This window comes from Saccostrea cucullata, unplaced genomic scaffold (assembly GCF_032062105.1).
Source record: "Saccostrea cucullata isolate Sc308-1 unplaced genomic scaffold, CSIRO_AGI_Scuc_v1 ctg2515, whole genome shotgun sequence".
In the NCBI taxonomy this organism is placed as follows: Eukaryota; Metazoa; Mollusca; class Bivalvia; order Ostreida; family Ostreidae; genus Saccostrea; species Saccostrea cuccullata.
The window spans coordinates 28,375-42,824 of record NW_026935627.1 but is presented as its reverse complement, the minus strand read 5'-3'; the positions used below and the strand labels follow the sequence as shown (position 1 = coordinate 42,824).

General features: G+C 35.3%; 1 protein-coding gene across 1 annotated transcript; it reads right to left on the bottom strand.

The window, feature by feature from the left end:
• Positions 1 to 7,847: 7,847 nt before the first annotated feature.
• Positions 7,848 to 13,469, bottom strand: LOC134243436 (uncharacterized; the record flags this gene model as incomplete). The annotated part of the gene is made up of 3 exons (XM_062725681.1): positions 13,123 to 13,469; positions 10,992 to 11,344; positions 7,848 to 8,777 (listed from the first exon to the last, which is right to left on the bottom strand). Coding segments are annotated over exons 1-3 (1,630 nt in total), but the record flags the coding sequence as incomplete, so codon positions are not given.
• Between the last annotated feature and the right edge of the window lie 981 nt (positions 13,470 to 14,450).

Sequence of the window (14,450 nt, the reverse complement as noted above, 5' to 3'; positions counted from 1 at the left end):
AAATCCATCCATTATTCTTTAGTCTAAATATCGGGTTGTAATATAGGGGTTTATCCACTTTAAAAAGTGCTGACCGAATTTAAATTTTTCTAAAGTTTTAAATAAAAAATTCCATTTAACTGAATCGAAGGCCTTTTCAAAATCTAAAAAATAGTAAAAAGCCTTCTTTGTTACAATAATCAAAGATATTTAATATAAAGCGGGCATTCATTCCTATATATCGGCCTTTTATATATATGTTTGTTCAAAACCTATTTGCTTGTGGATCATACTTTGTAAGCTACGTGCAAAAATAAAGGCTATAATTTTATAATCCGTATTGGTAAGACTGAGTGGTTTATAGTTTTTTAGAAGATTTTTTTCTCTTTTTTGTGTATAAGAGAAATAACAGCGAGTCTTTGAGAAAATGTCATTTCTTCATTCAAAAGATTTCTTTTAACATTTCATAGAATAAAGGGGATAAATGATCCCAAAAACATTGGAAAAATTCACTTTGTATTCCGTCCAGATCAGGGGCTTTATTTAATTTCATATTCATAACTGTTTCCTTACATTCAGATATTGAGGGGAAGACATCACAACTATCTCTATCCTTATAAGAAAGTTTATTTACATAACATCCGTCTAAATATAGGTCAATATCATCATTCGGCACTAACTTTGAAGTATAAAGATTTTCATCGAAGTGGCACATTGCACCTAGTATATCGACATCATCTCTAAGCACATCTTTGTCTTTAAAAATGTCATGTATGATATTTTTGTTTGGTGTCTTTTCTCTAAACTTAGAAAAATTTTTGTAATTTTTCACCATCACTAACCCATTTTGCCCTAGATCGGATTTGTGCCCCTCGAACTTTTTATGGTATAAATTACTTAATTGCTTTTCAAGAATGCGTTTTTATTCATGTCTATTAAATTATGAGGCGAACTTTCAATTTCATTAATTTCTTTTTCAATTCGAGATATCAATTGTGTTTTTTTTTTGTCGTTTTATAGAAAAAGCTATTAAAAAATCGTTGATCGATTGTTTTAGGAACTCCCATTTTTCAATTGAAGTGCCTCCTTTTTTACTTATATCTTTTATCAAATTGTTAATTTGGGATTTATATTCTTTACTCTCTAGAAGTAAAGAATTAAGTTTCCAGTATCCCTTTCCCCGCTCATTATTATGTGTACCGGGGATTCTACGTATACAAAGTTGTCTTATTTTCGTTAACAGAGTTGAACTAATAAAAATGAAGTCAATGCGACTCTTTGGGATGTTATTTGCATCACACCATGTATATCCATTAAGGTTTACATATTTTTCTTTCCATAGATCTGTCAATTCTATATTTTTAAGAATTTCTATCAAAAGCTTTGAACTCTTATCATTATTGATACCGTCTATATGGCATTTAAAGTATCCACATAAAATTATATTACTTAAATTGGCTGAATTATTCATAATAAATCTTTTCATTCCTTTAAAAAATTAATCCTAGATGTTTACTTGTTTGGTGCATAGATGTTAATCAAACTATATGTATCATCATCTATTATCATATTAACTATTGATTTTCTGCCATCATTACTCTTATTTCTACCACGGTTATTGAAAACTTCAAAGGAAGCCGCCGGACATTATTCTCCAATAAATCACGAACGTCATCAAAAAATTACCAGATCAGCAACACGTATCAAATCTGAACAATTCTAATGCATGTTTGGTTGTAGAATGAAATACTTGTTTAGAAAGCATCGATGTTCGTCTTTTGCAGTATAAACACTGTAAATTGCATCAAGTTGCTGATGAATGTCGGTTTTTATAGCTAAGCGGGGCTATTCCACAGACCTCCCTACACATTAAACAACGTGATTTTAGCAGTAAAACAAGAACATGATTTTGTTTTTGTATATTCATTTTAACTGATCAATACATATTACGAACAAATTTGTAATTTAAAAAGACTATTTTTAATGCAACGAAAGTTCAAATCGTCTGCATTCCGTATATAGGTAAGTCAACAAAATTTCTCTCTGGTGTTAAAAAGAACAGCGTAATCGAGACATGGTGACCAAATTCGTTTCTCTATAGAAGAAACAATCGACCATATTTATCGACCTTGGTAGAATAGAAATAAAGTCTTTGTTGTCGTGAATGATGCAGAATAACCTCCTCGGTCTTGAAATGTTGTTTGAAATATAAAAGCCTCGGCTAAAGCCTCGGCTTTTATCTTTCAAACAATATTTCTCTACCTCGGAGGTTATTCTGCAACATTCACGAAAACGCGGACTTTATTTCAAAAGTATACTTATCACATCTATTTCTAACTTTTCGAAATAGAATAGACACTCCTCTGCTAAAAGAAGAGTCGGAGAAACAATGTATAGACTTTCCAAGTACAATCGTATTGAAAAAATTTTTTTTCAACAAATTTTGTTTAGAAAATTCTTGTTAATGACTTACACGTGTATGATTTTTATGACACGGGTCTTTATTTAATAAATTTTCTATTAAGAAAAACTTTTGACATTCTTTTGCCTCTGCATCTCACAATCCTACAAGTGAATGATGGTGCATTTGTATCTTATAATTCGAATTTCTTTTCGGAAAAATCTCCGTAATGGTTCAATCAAAAGTTTGCAGCAAACCACCAAGGACATCCATCCCATCCGTTTGGTCATAGTAATGTGAGTCTACCACTACATATTCCGTATCTCAATACCACATACTGCCTGACATTGTGCTTGCTTTGCATGCATATAAAAAGAATGGGAAGCGTAATTTCTATATAATTTTGATGCACGTAAGTGGACACCGTGTATTTGTTATGCAATGTAAAAACGATGTTTTCTTTCGGATCATTTAATTTTTTTTCTCCTCAATTTTCTATTGACATGTAATACAATGAGTGAATCATATTTAATATATTTTTTCTGAAGCTCTAGACAGATTTATCGCCGAAACAATTTAAAAGAAATAATTGTAGGCTTTAAAAATGTTCCATTCGCGTTCTACAGGTGCCTGTCTCTAGAAAGAATAAGCAATGGCACATCGATATATGATATGATAGTATGATAGCTAGAGGAGCAATAGGGTACACAAAACTGTACTAGAGCACTGCTTAGAGAATAAAGACTGCTTCCTCACTCACCTAAGAATGACTTATTTAACAATATTTACACATTACAGTCCATCTTTAACTACTCAATCATCCCTTAGCCTTCCTGCCTTCCACACACAGCGAGCAGTAACAATGTCTTTCATAATGGTTGATGGGAGGAGACAGGGTATTTTTTTTTCAAAATAAATCAAAGGAATTGCTCTTGATGTCCTTTTCTTCTGCGTTTAGCCAATAATATTAACAAGTTCATTTTATGAACAAAAAAATACTAGCAAAGTTTCATTTTTACTTTTTTTAGTTTTATTTTTACTTTTTTTAATAGTAAAAACAAATTAGACTTCAGAGTTTCCAAATGTTTTCCTCATACGAGTATATATCCAAATATTTTGAACCCCTTTCCGTCTAAAACCATTACTGAATCGATGTCATTATCAACTGGAACCTAAGTTCACTTCAACATCCATCAAAACACCATTGAATATAACAGAAAAGAATCTTGTCCGAGATTTTAAGACATACATAGATTTTGTCTGCATATATATATATATATATATATATATATATATATATATATATATATATATATATATATATATATATATATATAATATATATATATAGCACTAAAATGACCAACGACACGAACAATAAAAATTGTCAAATTTTCGGGACGCCCTGTCCCTTCCTCAGGACAAAGAAAAAAGTTAAAAAGTCATAAAAACAAAGGAAAAAGAGAAACAAAAACAACTAGCACTACTACTAAACTACTAAACACTAGATATTTACATAATTACATGTTGAATTGGAAATATTAAGAACACAAATAATGAAAGAAATCCGGACCGCTGTGAAATGCGTCCGGTCTATCGGGTATACTCGGGTGAAGTGCGATTTACATAATTGAACGAATTAATTATGCTAATTAATTACGATAATCAGCAAATCGTACATTGTTTCATTATCTCAAAATGGCTTAACTTTACTTAATAAAGAATAATCAAAGAAAAATAACATAGCAGAGATATTTAAACATATGAATTATGATCCATTATAAATTTTGAAATATTTAAAGATTTATTACCGGGAAAAAATTTTAACAAAAGCGTAAACAATAAATAGTTTTTTGATAATTGAACGAATTAATTATGCTAATCAATTAAGATAATCAGTAAATGGTACAGTGTTTCATTCTCTCAAAATGGCATAACTTTACTTAATAAAGAATAATCAAAGAAAAATAATATAGCAGGGATATTTAAACATATGGATTATGATCCATTATAAATTTAAGCATTTATAACCGGGAAAAAAAATTTTTTTAACAAAAGCGTAAACAATAAATAGTTTTGTGGATTGTCCGAAAGTTGGTGACGCAAATTAACAGTAGAGTTAACACTAAATTGAGAGAATAATCTTGTCTAGTATCATCAGGAATTGGGTCTAGTTTACGTTCATTCTGGTGAAGTCATTCAGTTTGTTAATGCCGTTAGGGCGGAATGACTTCAATCTGTGCATCCAGAACTTCTCTTTGCTTTTTCTCTGAGCATCTGTCCATCTTGGGTTATGGTCAATCACCACTACTGTCATGTCCTCCCATTTGTGACCCTCAAGGTTGAAATGTTCCCCAACGGGTTCATTGAGTTTTTTGGTCCTAATGGTCGAGCGGTGGTTATTGACTCTCCTGCGGAGATCTCCTGTTTCACCAATATACTGTTTGGAGCAAACTTTGCAACTGATGAGATAAATGCAGTTGTCAGTCTGACAGGACAAATTCCCTAGTATTTTGTAGCTGCGGCCTGTAACAGGGCTGCTAAAACTGTCTGTGTCAGTGCTGTGCTTACAAAGAAGACATCTTCTGTCAGAGCAAGTTTTAAAGCCCCCGTTTGGTAATGGGTTGTCCAGTCTGGTTCTTACTACCATGTCCTTAAGGTTCCTTGGGCGTCTGTATGCAGCCAGTGGGGGTTCCTTAAAGACCTCTGCCATTCGTTTGTTTGAATGGAGAATTGGAAGGTTCTTTTGAAGGATACCGCTAAGGTTCTTAAGGACGGGATGGTATGTAGTTACCAGAGGGACCCTGCCGCTATTGTCTTTCTCCTTGTAGCGTAATAGATTTTGCCTGTCATGTCCCGCCATCTCATCAATAGCTGTTTGTACGGTGCGGGCATTGTAGCCTCTTTTGCATAAGTGGGACTTAAGAAGACCACTTTGCTCCTGATATAAGGCAGGGGAGGAACAGATGCGTCGAATTCTGGTGGCTAGACCCTTAGGCACTCCCTTAAAAGTGTGTGGGGGATGACAGCTAGTGGGCATAAGATAAAGGTGGGAGTCTGTGGGTTTGGTGTGGAGACTGAATTCGATTTCACCGTCAATCAGGGTAGATGTAGTATCTAGGAATACGTTTTTCGAATTAGATACGTCTACTGTAAATTTGATTGACTGATGAAAGGTGTTGGCAAACGTAATGAATGCCTCGAGGCTCTCGCGACATTCCACCCACTTCATCTCTATATCGTCAATGAAACGCAACCAGCTATGGGGCCTAAATGGTGCTTGAAGTAACAAGTTGCGTTCCAGTCTGCCCATGAAGACATTGGCATAAGACGGTGTCATTTTCGTACCCATAGCAGTGCCATTAACTTGCAGGTAATGTTCTCCATTAAACATGTTACAGGCCGCAGCTACAAAATACTAGGGAATTTGTCCTGTCAGACTGACAACTGCATTTATCTCATCAGTTGCAAAGTTTGCTCCAAACAGTATATTGGTGAAACAGGAGATCTCCGCAGGAGAGTCAATAACCACCGCTCGACCATTAGGACCAAAAAACTCAATGAACCCGTTGGGGAACATTTCAACCTTGAGGGTCACAAATGGGAGGACATGACAGTAGTGGTGATTGACCATAACCCAAGATGGACAGATGCTCAGAGAAAAAGCAAAGAGAAGTTCTGGATGCACAGATTGAAGTCATTCCGCCCTAACGGCATTAACAAACTGAATGACTTCACCAGAATGAACGTAAACTAGACCCAATTCCTGATGATACTAGACAAGATTATTCTCTCAATTTAGTGTTAACTCTACTGTTAATTTGCGTCACCAACTTTCGGACAATCCACAAAACTATTTATTGTTTACGCTTTTGTTAAAAAAATTTTTTTTCCCGGTAATAAATGCTTAAATTTATAATGGATCATAATCCATATGTTTAAATATCCCTGCTATATTATTTTTCTTTGATTATTCTTTATTAAGTAAAGTTATGCCATTTTGAGAGAATGAAACACTGTACCATTTACTGATTATCTTAATTGATTAGCATAATTAATTCGTTCAATTATCAAAAAACTATTTATTGTTTACGCTTTTGTTAAAATTTTTTCCCGGTAATAAATCTTTAAATATTTCAAAATTTATAATGGATCATAATTCATATGTTTAAATATCTCTGCTATGTTATTTTTCTTTGATTATTCTTTATTAAGTAAAGTTAAGCCATTTTGAGATAATGAAACAATGTACGATTTGCTGATTATCGTAATTAATTAGCATAATTAATTCGTTCAATTATGTAAATCGCACTTCACCCGAGTATACCCGATAGACCGGACGCATTTCACAGCGGTCCGGATTTCTTTCATTATTTGTGTTCTTAATATTTCCAATTCAACATGTAATTATGTAAATATCTAGTGTTTAGTAGTTTAGTAGTAGTGCTAGTTGTTTTTGTTTCTCTTTTTCCTTTGTTTTTATGACTTTTTAACTTTTTTCTTTGTCCTGAGGAAGGGACAGGGCGTCCCGAAAATTTGACAATTTTTATTGTTCGTGTCGTTGGTCATTTTAGTGCTTTATATAAATTTCCATCCGTGACCTTGTATCTACTTGGTAGATCCGACATTTAGGATATACAGTGTTGTTGGTTTTTTAGTGCTTTATATATATATATATATATATATATATATATATATATATATATGCCTTCCTGCCCAACTTCCGTATAAGAAGAAGAATCAACTGCCATATAAAGAATAAAAGTGGTCATTTATTAAGGAGTATAAATCATATGAACTTCACATACATAATAGCATATAAAAACTCATAAAAAGACATTGCACAAAAATGATGTGACAGGAACAAAAAATCTAACACTACTTCAATAAATGACAAAAAATCAAAATACATATATGTACACAAAATACTACAAAACTATTACGCATTTGTATCCTGAGAAATGGACAGACTAGTAAAATTATTATGCAACAAAATTTTGGCCATTGAAAGGACTAGATATACAGTATGATCTAAACAAGGCAGTGATATGGGGTGTACATCTGCCATCTTAACAAGGAAGGCTATCTCAGTTCTCCTACATCTGTCATGTCATACATATACATTGCATACACAGGCTGCTTTGTTAATGCCCCATATCTAACCTTCGTTTACAATGCGTATGTACATCGAAAAAAATGCACCGGATATATCGTACTAAGCATAAAAACAATAAATGGAAGGGTGCAGTGTATTCCCCTTAAAAATGATATGAAACTCAGAGCCCCTGTCTGCAAGTATGATGCAATCCAATTGACAACCTGTAGCCCCTGTCTACATGGTTGTGTTTGTATTGGATATGAAGCCCCTGTCTTCACAATCCTAAAAGAAACGCTTGAGTCTCTTAAAATTTTAGAGTTGGAATTCTAATACACTTTTTGAAAGCAGACGAATTCCATCTGCCCATACTTTGTTCGGAGAATCCAAGTGAGGCAGCTGTAGTGGCGGCACCAATGCGGAAACTATGAGTGTTGTAACTTTGTAAGTCAAGGTTACAGAAAGGTAAAGCCGATCGCAACTGCTGAGTAAAGTACTGGCGAGAAATAGGCAAACCATCCATAAAAGAAAACAAAGGTTCTGCATGGGAACAATGCTTTCTGAGGTTCGGGTAATGCAGCAGAGCTTTGTATGGGCACACTAAAGGGTCCTTATTATTTTGTTTCAAGCGGAGTGTTGTTGTGTTTGCCTTTGAGTGTTTGAAGTGGGGTATATTTATGTCAATGAACCTGTTCTGTGGACTGTCGCTCCCTACCGTAACGTTTCCAAAGAGTGGAAAATGTTGAGTTGTAGTGTGTGTTTTCGTTATTTCCCCGACTCGTAAGAAGGCACAAAATGCAAGGGTAAACATGGCACGCCAAAGTGATTTTGTGAAATCCGATGAAGTGGTGAAATCCAAAGCCTGAATGAGTTTCCTCAACACAACTGGGGTTATTGGAAGCCTTGGGTCAGTTGTTGGTTTGGATTTACGGTATCCCTGTAGCATTTTGCGGATGATGAAATGCTGTGTTATATCTGAATAGTTTCCGAGTTGGAAGATGAAACTCAATGAGGATACTAGTGTGGAAGTGGTAGATGCGGCAAAACCTTTCTGGTAGCAATGAGCAACAAAAAGTGATAGGTGTTGCACACAAGGTGGAAGTGGGGATGTTTGGTTCCCGAAAGTCTGTTCAATAAAGCATTTGTATGATGAAAAGGCTGATTTGTAAGCCAATAGAGTCGACGGTGATAAAGAACTTCGAACCAATAGGTCAGCTGTACAGGTCAGATCTTCACTAAACTTGAGGGGACTGGTGTTGGTCCGCTGTCCATATGAGGGAAGCGTGCCCGAAATTTCTTCACCTGCAAACGAGAGAGTAAGTCAGAAGCTGTATTAGATATTCCTTGTATATGTTTGGCCTGGAAATGGATATTGTGTTTAAGTGAAAGAACCGTAAGACGGCGCATCAGTTGCATAAGATGGGGGTCTTTTGAGGTATTTTTGTTTATAACGTGCACAACAGCCATGTTGTCCAAATGTAGAACAACTGTACAGTTTTCCAAAGAAAGGGCCCAAATCTCTAATGCAATGACAATAGGTAGGAATTCTCGTTTTGAAATATGGTATTTTAACCAATCTGCGGTGAACTCATGGTAAAACCACTTTGTACGAAAAGTGCATCCGAATCCTATGTTACTTGCATCGGTGAAGAAATGCAGTGAAGAGGAAGAATGAGTTATACCGGATGGAAAAAAGGCCCTGCCGTTAAAATGTTCCAAAAACACACCCCAGGCACGCAAGTCAGCCTGTGCCTGTAAGTTAAGACGACGATAATGGTATGGTTTCTTAAGGCCAATCGTTAGGTCGATGAGACGTCTCAAGAAAGTGCGACCAGGTGGTACGACATTACACGCAAAATTCAGCATACCAATCAAGGACTCCAATTCTAGTATCTTTCAACGTTGCAGAATGCTTTGTTTGAATTTTTTTGATTTCTGCCTTTAATTGTGTTAATTTATCCAAAGGTAATCTGATTTCCATCTTCTTCAAGACCCAAGAATGTGAGGGTAGTTGTTGGGTAAACAGTTTTTGCCGATTTGATAGGCAGCCAATGCCTTTAGCTAGTTGGTAAAAAGCTAGTAGAACTCTGTAACATTTTGAGAAGTTAGGTAGACTTATGAAAAGAAAATTGTCCAAGATGTGTACACAATGCAAAACTGAAAATTTTGATTCAAGGATCCATTGAAGGGCTGAGCTGAATTTTTCAAAAAGGTTACAAGAATAACTTAGGCCAAAGGGTAAGGTTTTGTCGAAATAATACTTATTGTCCACCATGAAACCTAACAGTTCAAAGTCATCCGGGTGAATAGGGATCTGTTTATAAGCATTTTCAAGGTCTGTTTTGGCTAACAAAGCACCCCTTCACAATTCCTTGATTATTGCGATGGCGGTGTCTACTGACTGGTATTGAACTGTATAGAACTCTTTAGGAATGTTATGGTTAATTGAATCTCCTTCAGGGTAAGATAAATGATGGATCAATCGAAATTCCCCAGCTGCTTTTTTGGGCACCAATCCTAAGGGTGATATCTAAATATTTGGAAATGGAGGGCTAAGATAAGGTCCAGCGATACGGTTTACGCTCATTTCACTTATGAGCTTACTATGAAGAATTTCATTATTACCCTTAAGAGACGAGAGGTTTCTCGATATCCGAAATGCACATTGACCCTGATATGGGATTTTAAAACCGAAAGTAAACCCTTGTATAAGAAATGAAGTCAAAGCTGAACCGTAGCCCTCAAAATAACTAGACAGTTTATCGACTCTAATCGGTGTTATGATCATTTTATCCTTTTTACGTAGACAAGGATGATGGTTTGTTGGATGTGCTTGTAGGTTTTTTAGCGTAATGTTTTGAGAAAACTTGTTTTGTACAATTGTTGGCGAGGGTGCTTTCCAGAACAGTACTGACAGACATGCTGGTGGGGGCAGTTGATTTTGTTGCACGAGCCGAGATTGTTGTAGGAATAGGATTAGTTACGCTGAATGGGTTGGGCACGAAAGGGCTGCTTTTTGTTATTAAATTTAAAGTCTAACCCAGAAACTAATGCCTCCTAATACAACTCTATATTTTTTTTTTCTTGTCCCAGTCACATGAGGAGGGTTCCTTTTCGCACCAACGCCGAAATTTTTCATCATAGAGTAAGGCCGCTTGGTCCCCGAAAGAATCCGCGATTTTTTGTACTGTTTGTGCATATGTCATCAGTTTGACGATTTAAAGGGGGGATTTCTCTGCATAGATCGCGACGAATATGTGGAAAGCCTCCAACCATTTGTGAATTGTTTTCAGCGGGCCTTTGTCGTTTGATTTAACGAAGATTAACTGCCCATCTTTGTCTACTGACTTAAACTTTCAGTTTCCTCATAATCGAGGTCTTTCGGCAATAGAGTAGAAAATTTTACAAACTCGTTGGCATGAATTTTTGCCCTTATCTTAACATCAACCCCCAATGTCAGGCCGGTTGCTGGGTGTGGGTCCCCCTCTTTTGTAGGTTGGGTTAATGTGGTTTTACCTTGCGTTATGATTTCCTCAATGAGTGGAGGGTTGGGCGATACTGACTCCAATGAGACTGACTCTGAGGAGACTGGTTCCGAAGGTTTGGGTTGTGATGGCTGCTCGGGCTGCGTTTCTGTGGCAGATGTTTGTCCAGTTGTTTGATTGTTCCTGTTGTAGTTATCCGCCATACAGCGTTTATAGGTGTCCTCAATGGTTGGCAGAATGGCAGCCATGCATGATTTAATCATGTCATCTTGGTCCCTCTGCGGCATTCCTGCCGTGGGCGGAATCTGATTACCATCGCTGTTTTGGGCCGATGCTCCTTTGCTCCTCCTTCTCCTCTTAGGTGTTGACGGCATGTGGTAGAAGCTAAAAATATAAAGTACAATAAGAAGAATCAGATTTAATGTTGTCTGGTTGAATTCTTAACCTCATAAGTAGCTTTAACGCTTAGTCAGTTCAACCATTAATTACATGACGTTGAGCTTTATATGTCATTGTACTAGTGTACAATATATAGCACTCAGGCTTAAACTTCCTTGCAAATATACTGGGCATAACATAGCACAGAGGCATTGCATAAACGTAGAAAATTATGCAAATAAAGTGAGAATATCATAGCCCTACGGCTTACTTTATGCATTTTCCACATTGCAGATAAATGCAAATTACACATAGCAGTTAGCTAAGGTTTATGTGAGCAATGCACCTATAACCAGCAAATTATACCAGAATAACATAGCACATTGGCTTCATGTTCACATTGCACATCATGCTAGAATATTGTGGCCAGCATAGCACTTAGGCTTTATGTCAACATAATATGAATGGCAATTACGTAGCACTTAGGCTTTTGTAAACATTGCACTTGCAAGTATACCGAACATAACATAGCACTGACTAATTGAGGCTAAAGGTACTGAAAAATCATAGAATTAGTGCTTCATATCAACATTGCACATAATGCAGGTATACTGAGAATAGCATTACATAGCACTGAGGCTAAGTGTAAACATTGCACATAATGCAAGTGTCCTGAGAATAACATTACATAGCACTGAGGCTTAGTGTAAACATTGCACATAATGCAAGTGTCCTGAGAATAACATTACATAGCACTGAGGCTTAGTGTAAACATTGCACATAATGCAAGTATACTGATAATATAACATAGCACTCAGGCGTTATGAAATACATTGCACATAATGCGAATATACTTGGAATTGCATAGCACTAAAGCTTAACGTATAACTGTATGTGCTGAAATTTGTGATGAAATATTAGGAACAAAGCAGTTACCTGTGTCCGGACAAATATATACAAATGTTTGGAACACTCTTTTCTTTTGCACTAAATATACATAATGCAAGTGTCCTGAGAATAACATTACATAGCACTGAGGCTTAGTGTAAACATTGCACATAATGCAAGTATACTGATAATATAACATAGCACTCAGGCGTTATGAAATACATTGCACATAATGCGAATATACTTGGAATTGCATAGCACTAAAGCTTAACGTATGACTGTATGTGCTGAAATTTTTGATGAAATATTAGGAACAAAGCAGTTACCTGTGTCCGGACAAATATATACAAATGTTTGGAACACTCTTTTCTGTTGCTCTAAATATACATCTATAACTGAAAAAATAAAGAACATATTGGCCCAGGTAATTTAACAGGCATACAATAATAGTGCTTTGACTGTGATAAATTGTTCATCCTTAAATGATATTATAATTTTAAAAATACTAACACATTTTACACATATACATGTAAGTAAAACAAACGTTTAATGTGTGTAAAATGATTATCCATTGTGTTATGATCTAAATTGTTTTAAAAAGTTATTTGGACAGCAATATTACAGCCAGAAGCCCCTGTCTTCAATGCTGTTTTGCTGCAAATGAAGGTCCCTGTCTGTGTTGAGCCAATAGCACGCCTCTGATCTGTCTGCAAAGTTTATGATACCCCAAACTATTGAGATGCACGCCATCGCACAAAATTGGGTCGCGGCTTTCGGAAAAACCCCTTAGTCTCCAAAACACTAAACTATTTGAGAAACAATAATCTTTAAGAAGAGCGTTAGCTTCTTTGACCCTCTGGTTGTAAGTTGTATTGTTTATGTTTCTAGTCAGGAACCTCGTGATGAAGCTTAACACTGTCACTGTTTTCAGATTAAATCCTCGTTTTAGCTGCGTTAAAAATGCAGTCAGTTTCGACACCACACACTCAGAACTATAATCTGGGTCACGCGAATCTAGGTCATTACCCCCGATAAACACAATGAGATGCTGCGGGTTGTAGCGTCTAACTGCAGATAAAATGACAGATAAATGGTGACCCTTGTTAATAAGTCCTCCGCTTAATCCAAAGTAATTCACTTCTTTTAATCCGGAGATGTTGAAAACAGCTTCGGCTGGACGGTCGGCTCCTATGAATGACTTCAGTCTTTTCACATGCGAGTCTTCAACTATCAAAGTTGACATTGTCAGCAACAATATAGTAGGAATAAGTTCACTCGCAAAAATATCACAGTAAAGTGGACACAAATTGAGGGAGAAAAATTAATTTGTCCAGATTTTGACTATGAGAAATACCATAGAATATTCTGTAAACACAGTTTGTTTATACTTTAGCGTCACTGCGCGCCATTTCCCTAACAAAAAAATACTATAGTAAACTATAGTAAACTATAGTTTACTATAGTTAACTATAGTTCCAAAGTTAAAACTTTGGAAGTTTGATTTACTATGGTGAAAACTTTGGAACTTTGATTAACTATAGTGAAAACTTTGGAACTTTGATTTACTATAGTAAAAACTTTGGAACTTTGATTTACTATGGTAAAAACTTTGGAACTTTGATTTACTATAGTTAATACTTTGGAACTTTGATTTACTATGGTAATAACTTTGGAACTTTGATTTACTATGGTGAAAACTTTGGATCTTTGATTTTCTATAATGAAAGCTTTGGGACTTTGATTAAGTACTATAAAACCCGTGGAATTATGGTTTTGATTCTCATTTCGTACATTTTATGAAATGTCAAGAATAAGATTTATTACAGCTTCGATGAACGATTAAAAAAACCCGAATCGTCCCCTAAAAGAACAAAGTACAAGAAATGAATTATAATGAATGAATTGTCCTTGCACCGATAAAAAAGCAATATTTATTATTATTTATGGAGAAAAAAATACTATAAGATAAAAAAAAATCCGTTTTTTCTACCGTTCAATGTAAATAATGCATTTAAATAAATTACTTTGCATATTTAAATTGAGATGAACAACAAAAATCAACCCAAACAAACCAAAATCATCACCATTAAAACAGATTAATAATTTTAAAAAACTTATTAAAAACATAAAAAAACTTTAATACTTTGATATAAACTTTGGAACTTTGATTTATAATGGGAAAAACTTTGGAACTTTGAATTACTTTGGTTTAAACTTTGGAACT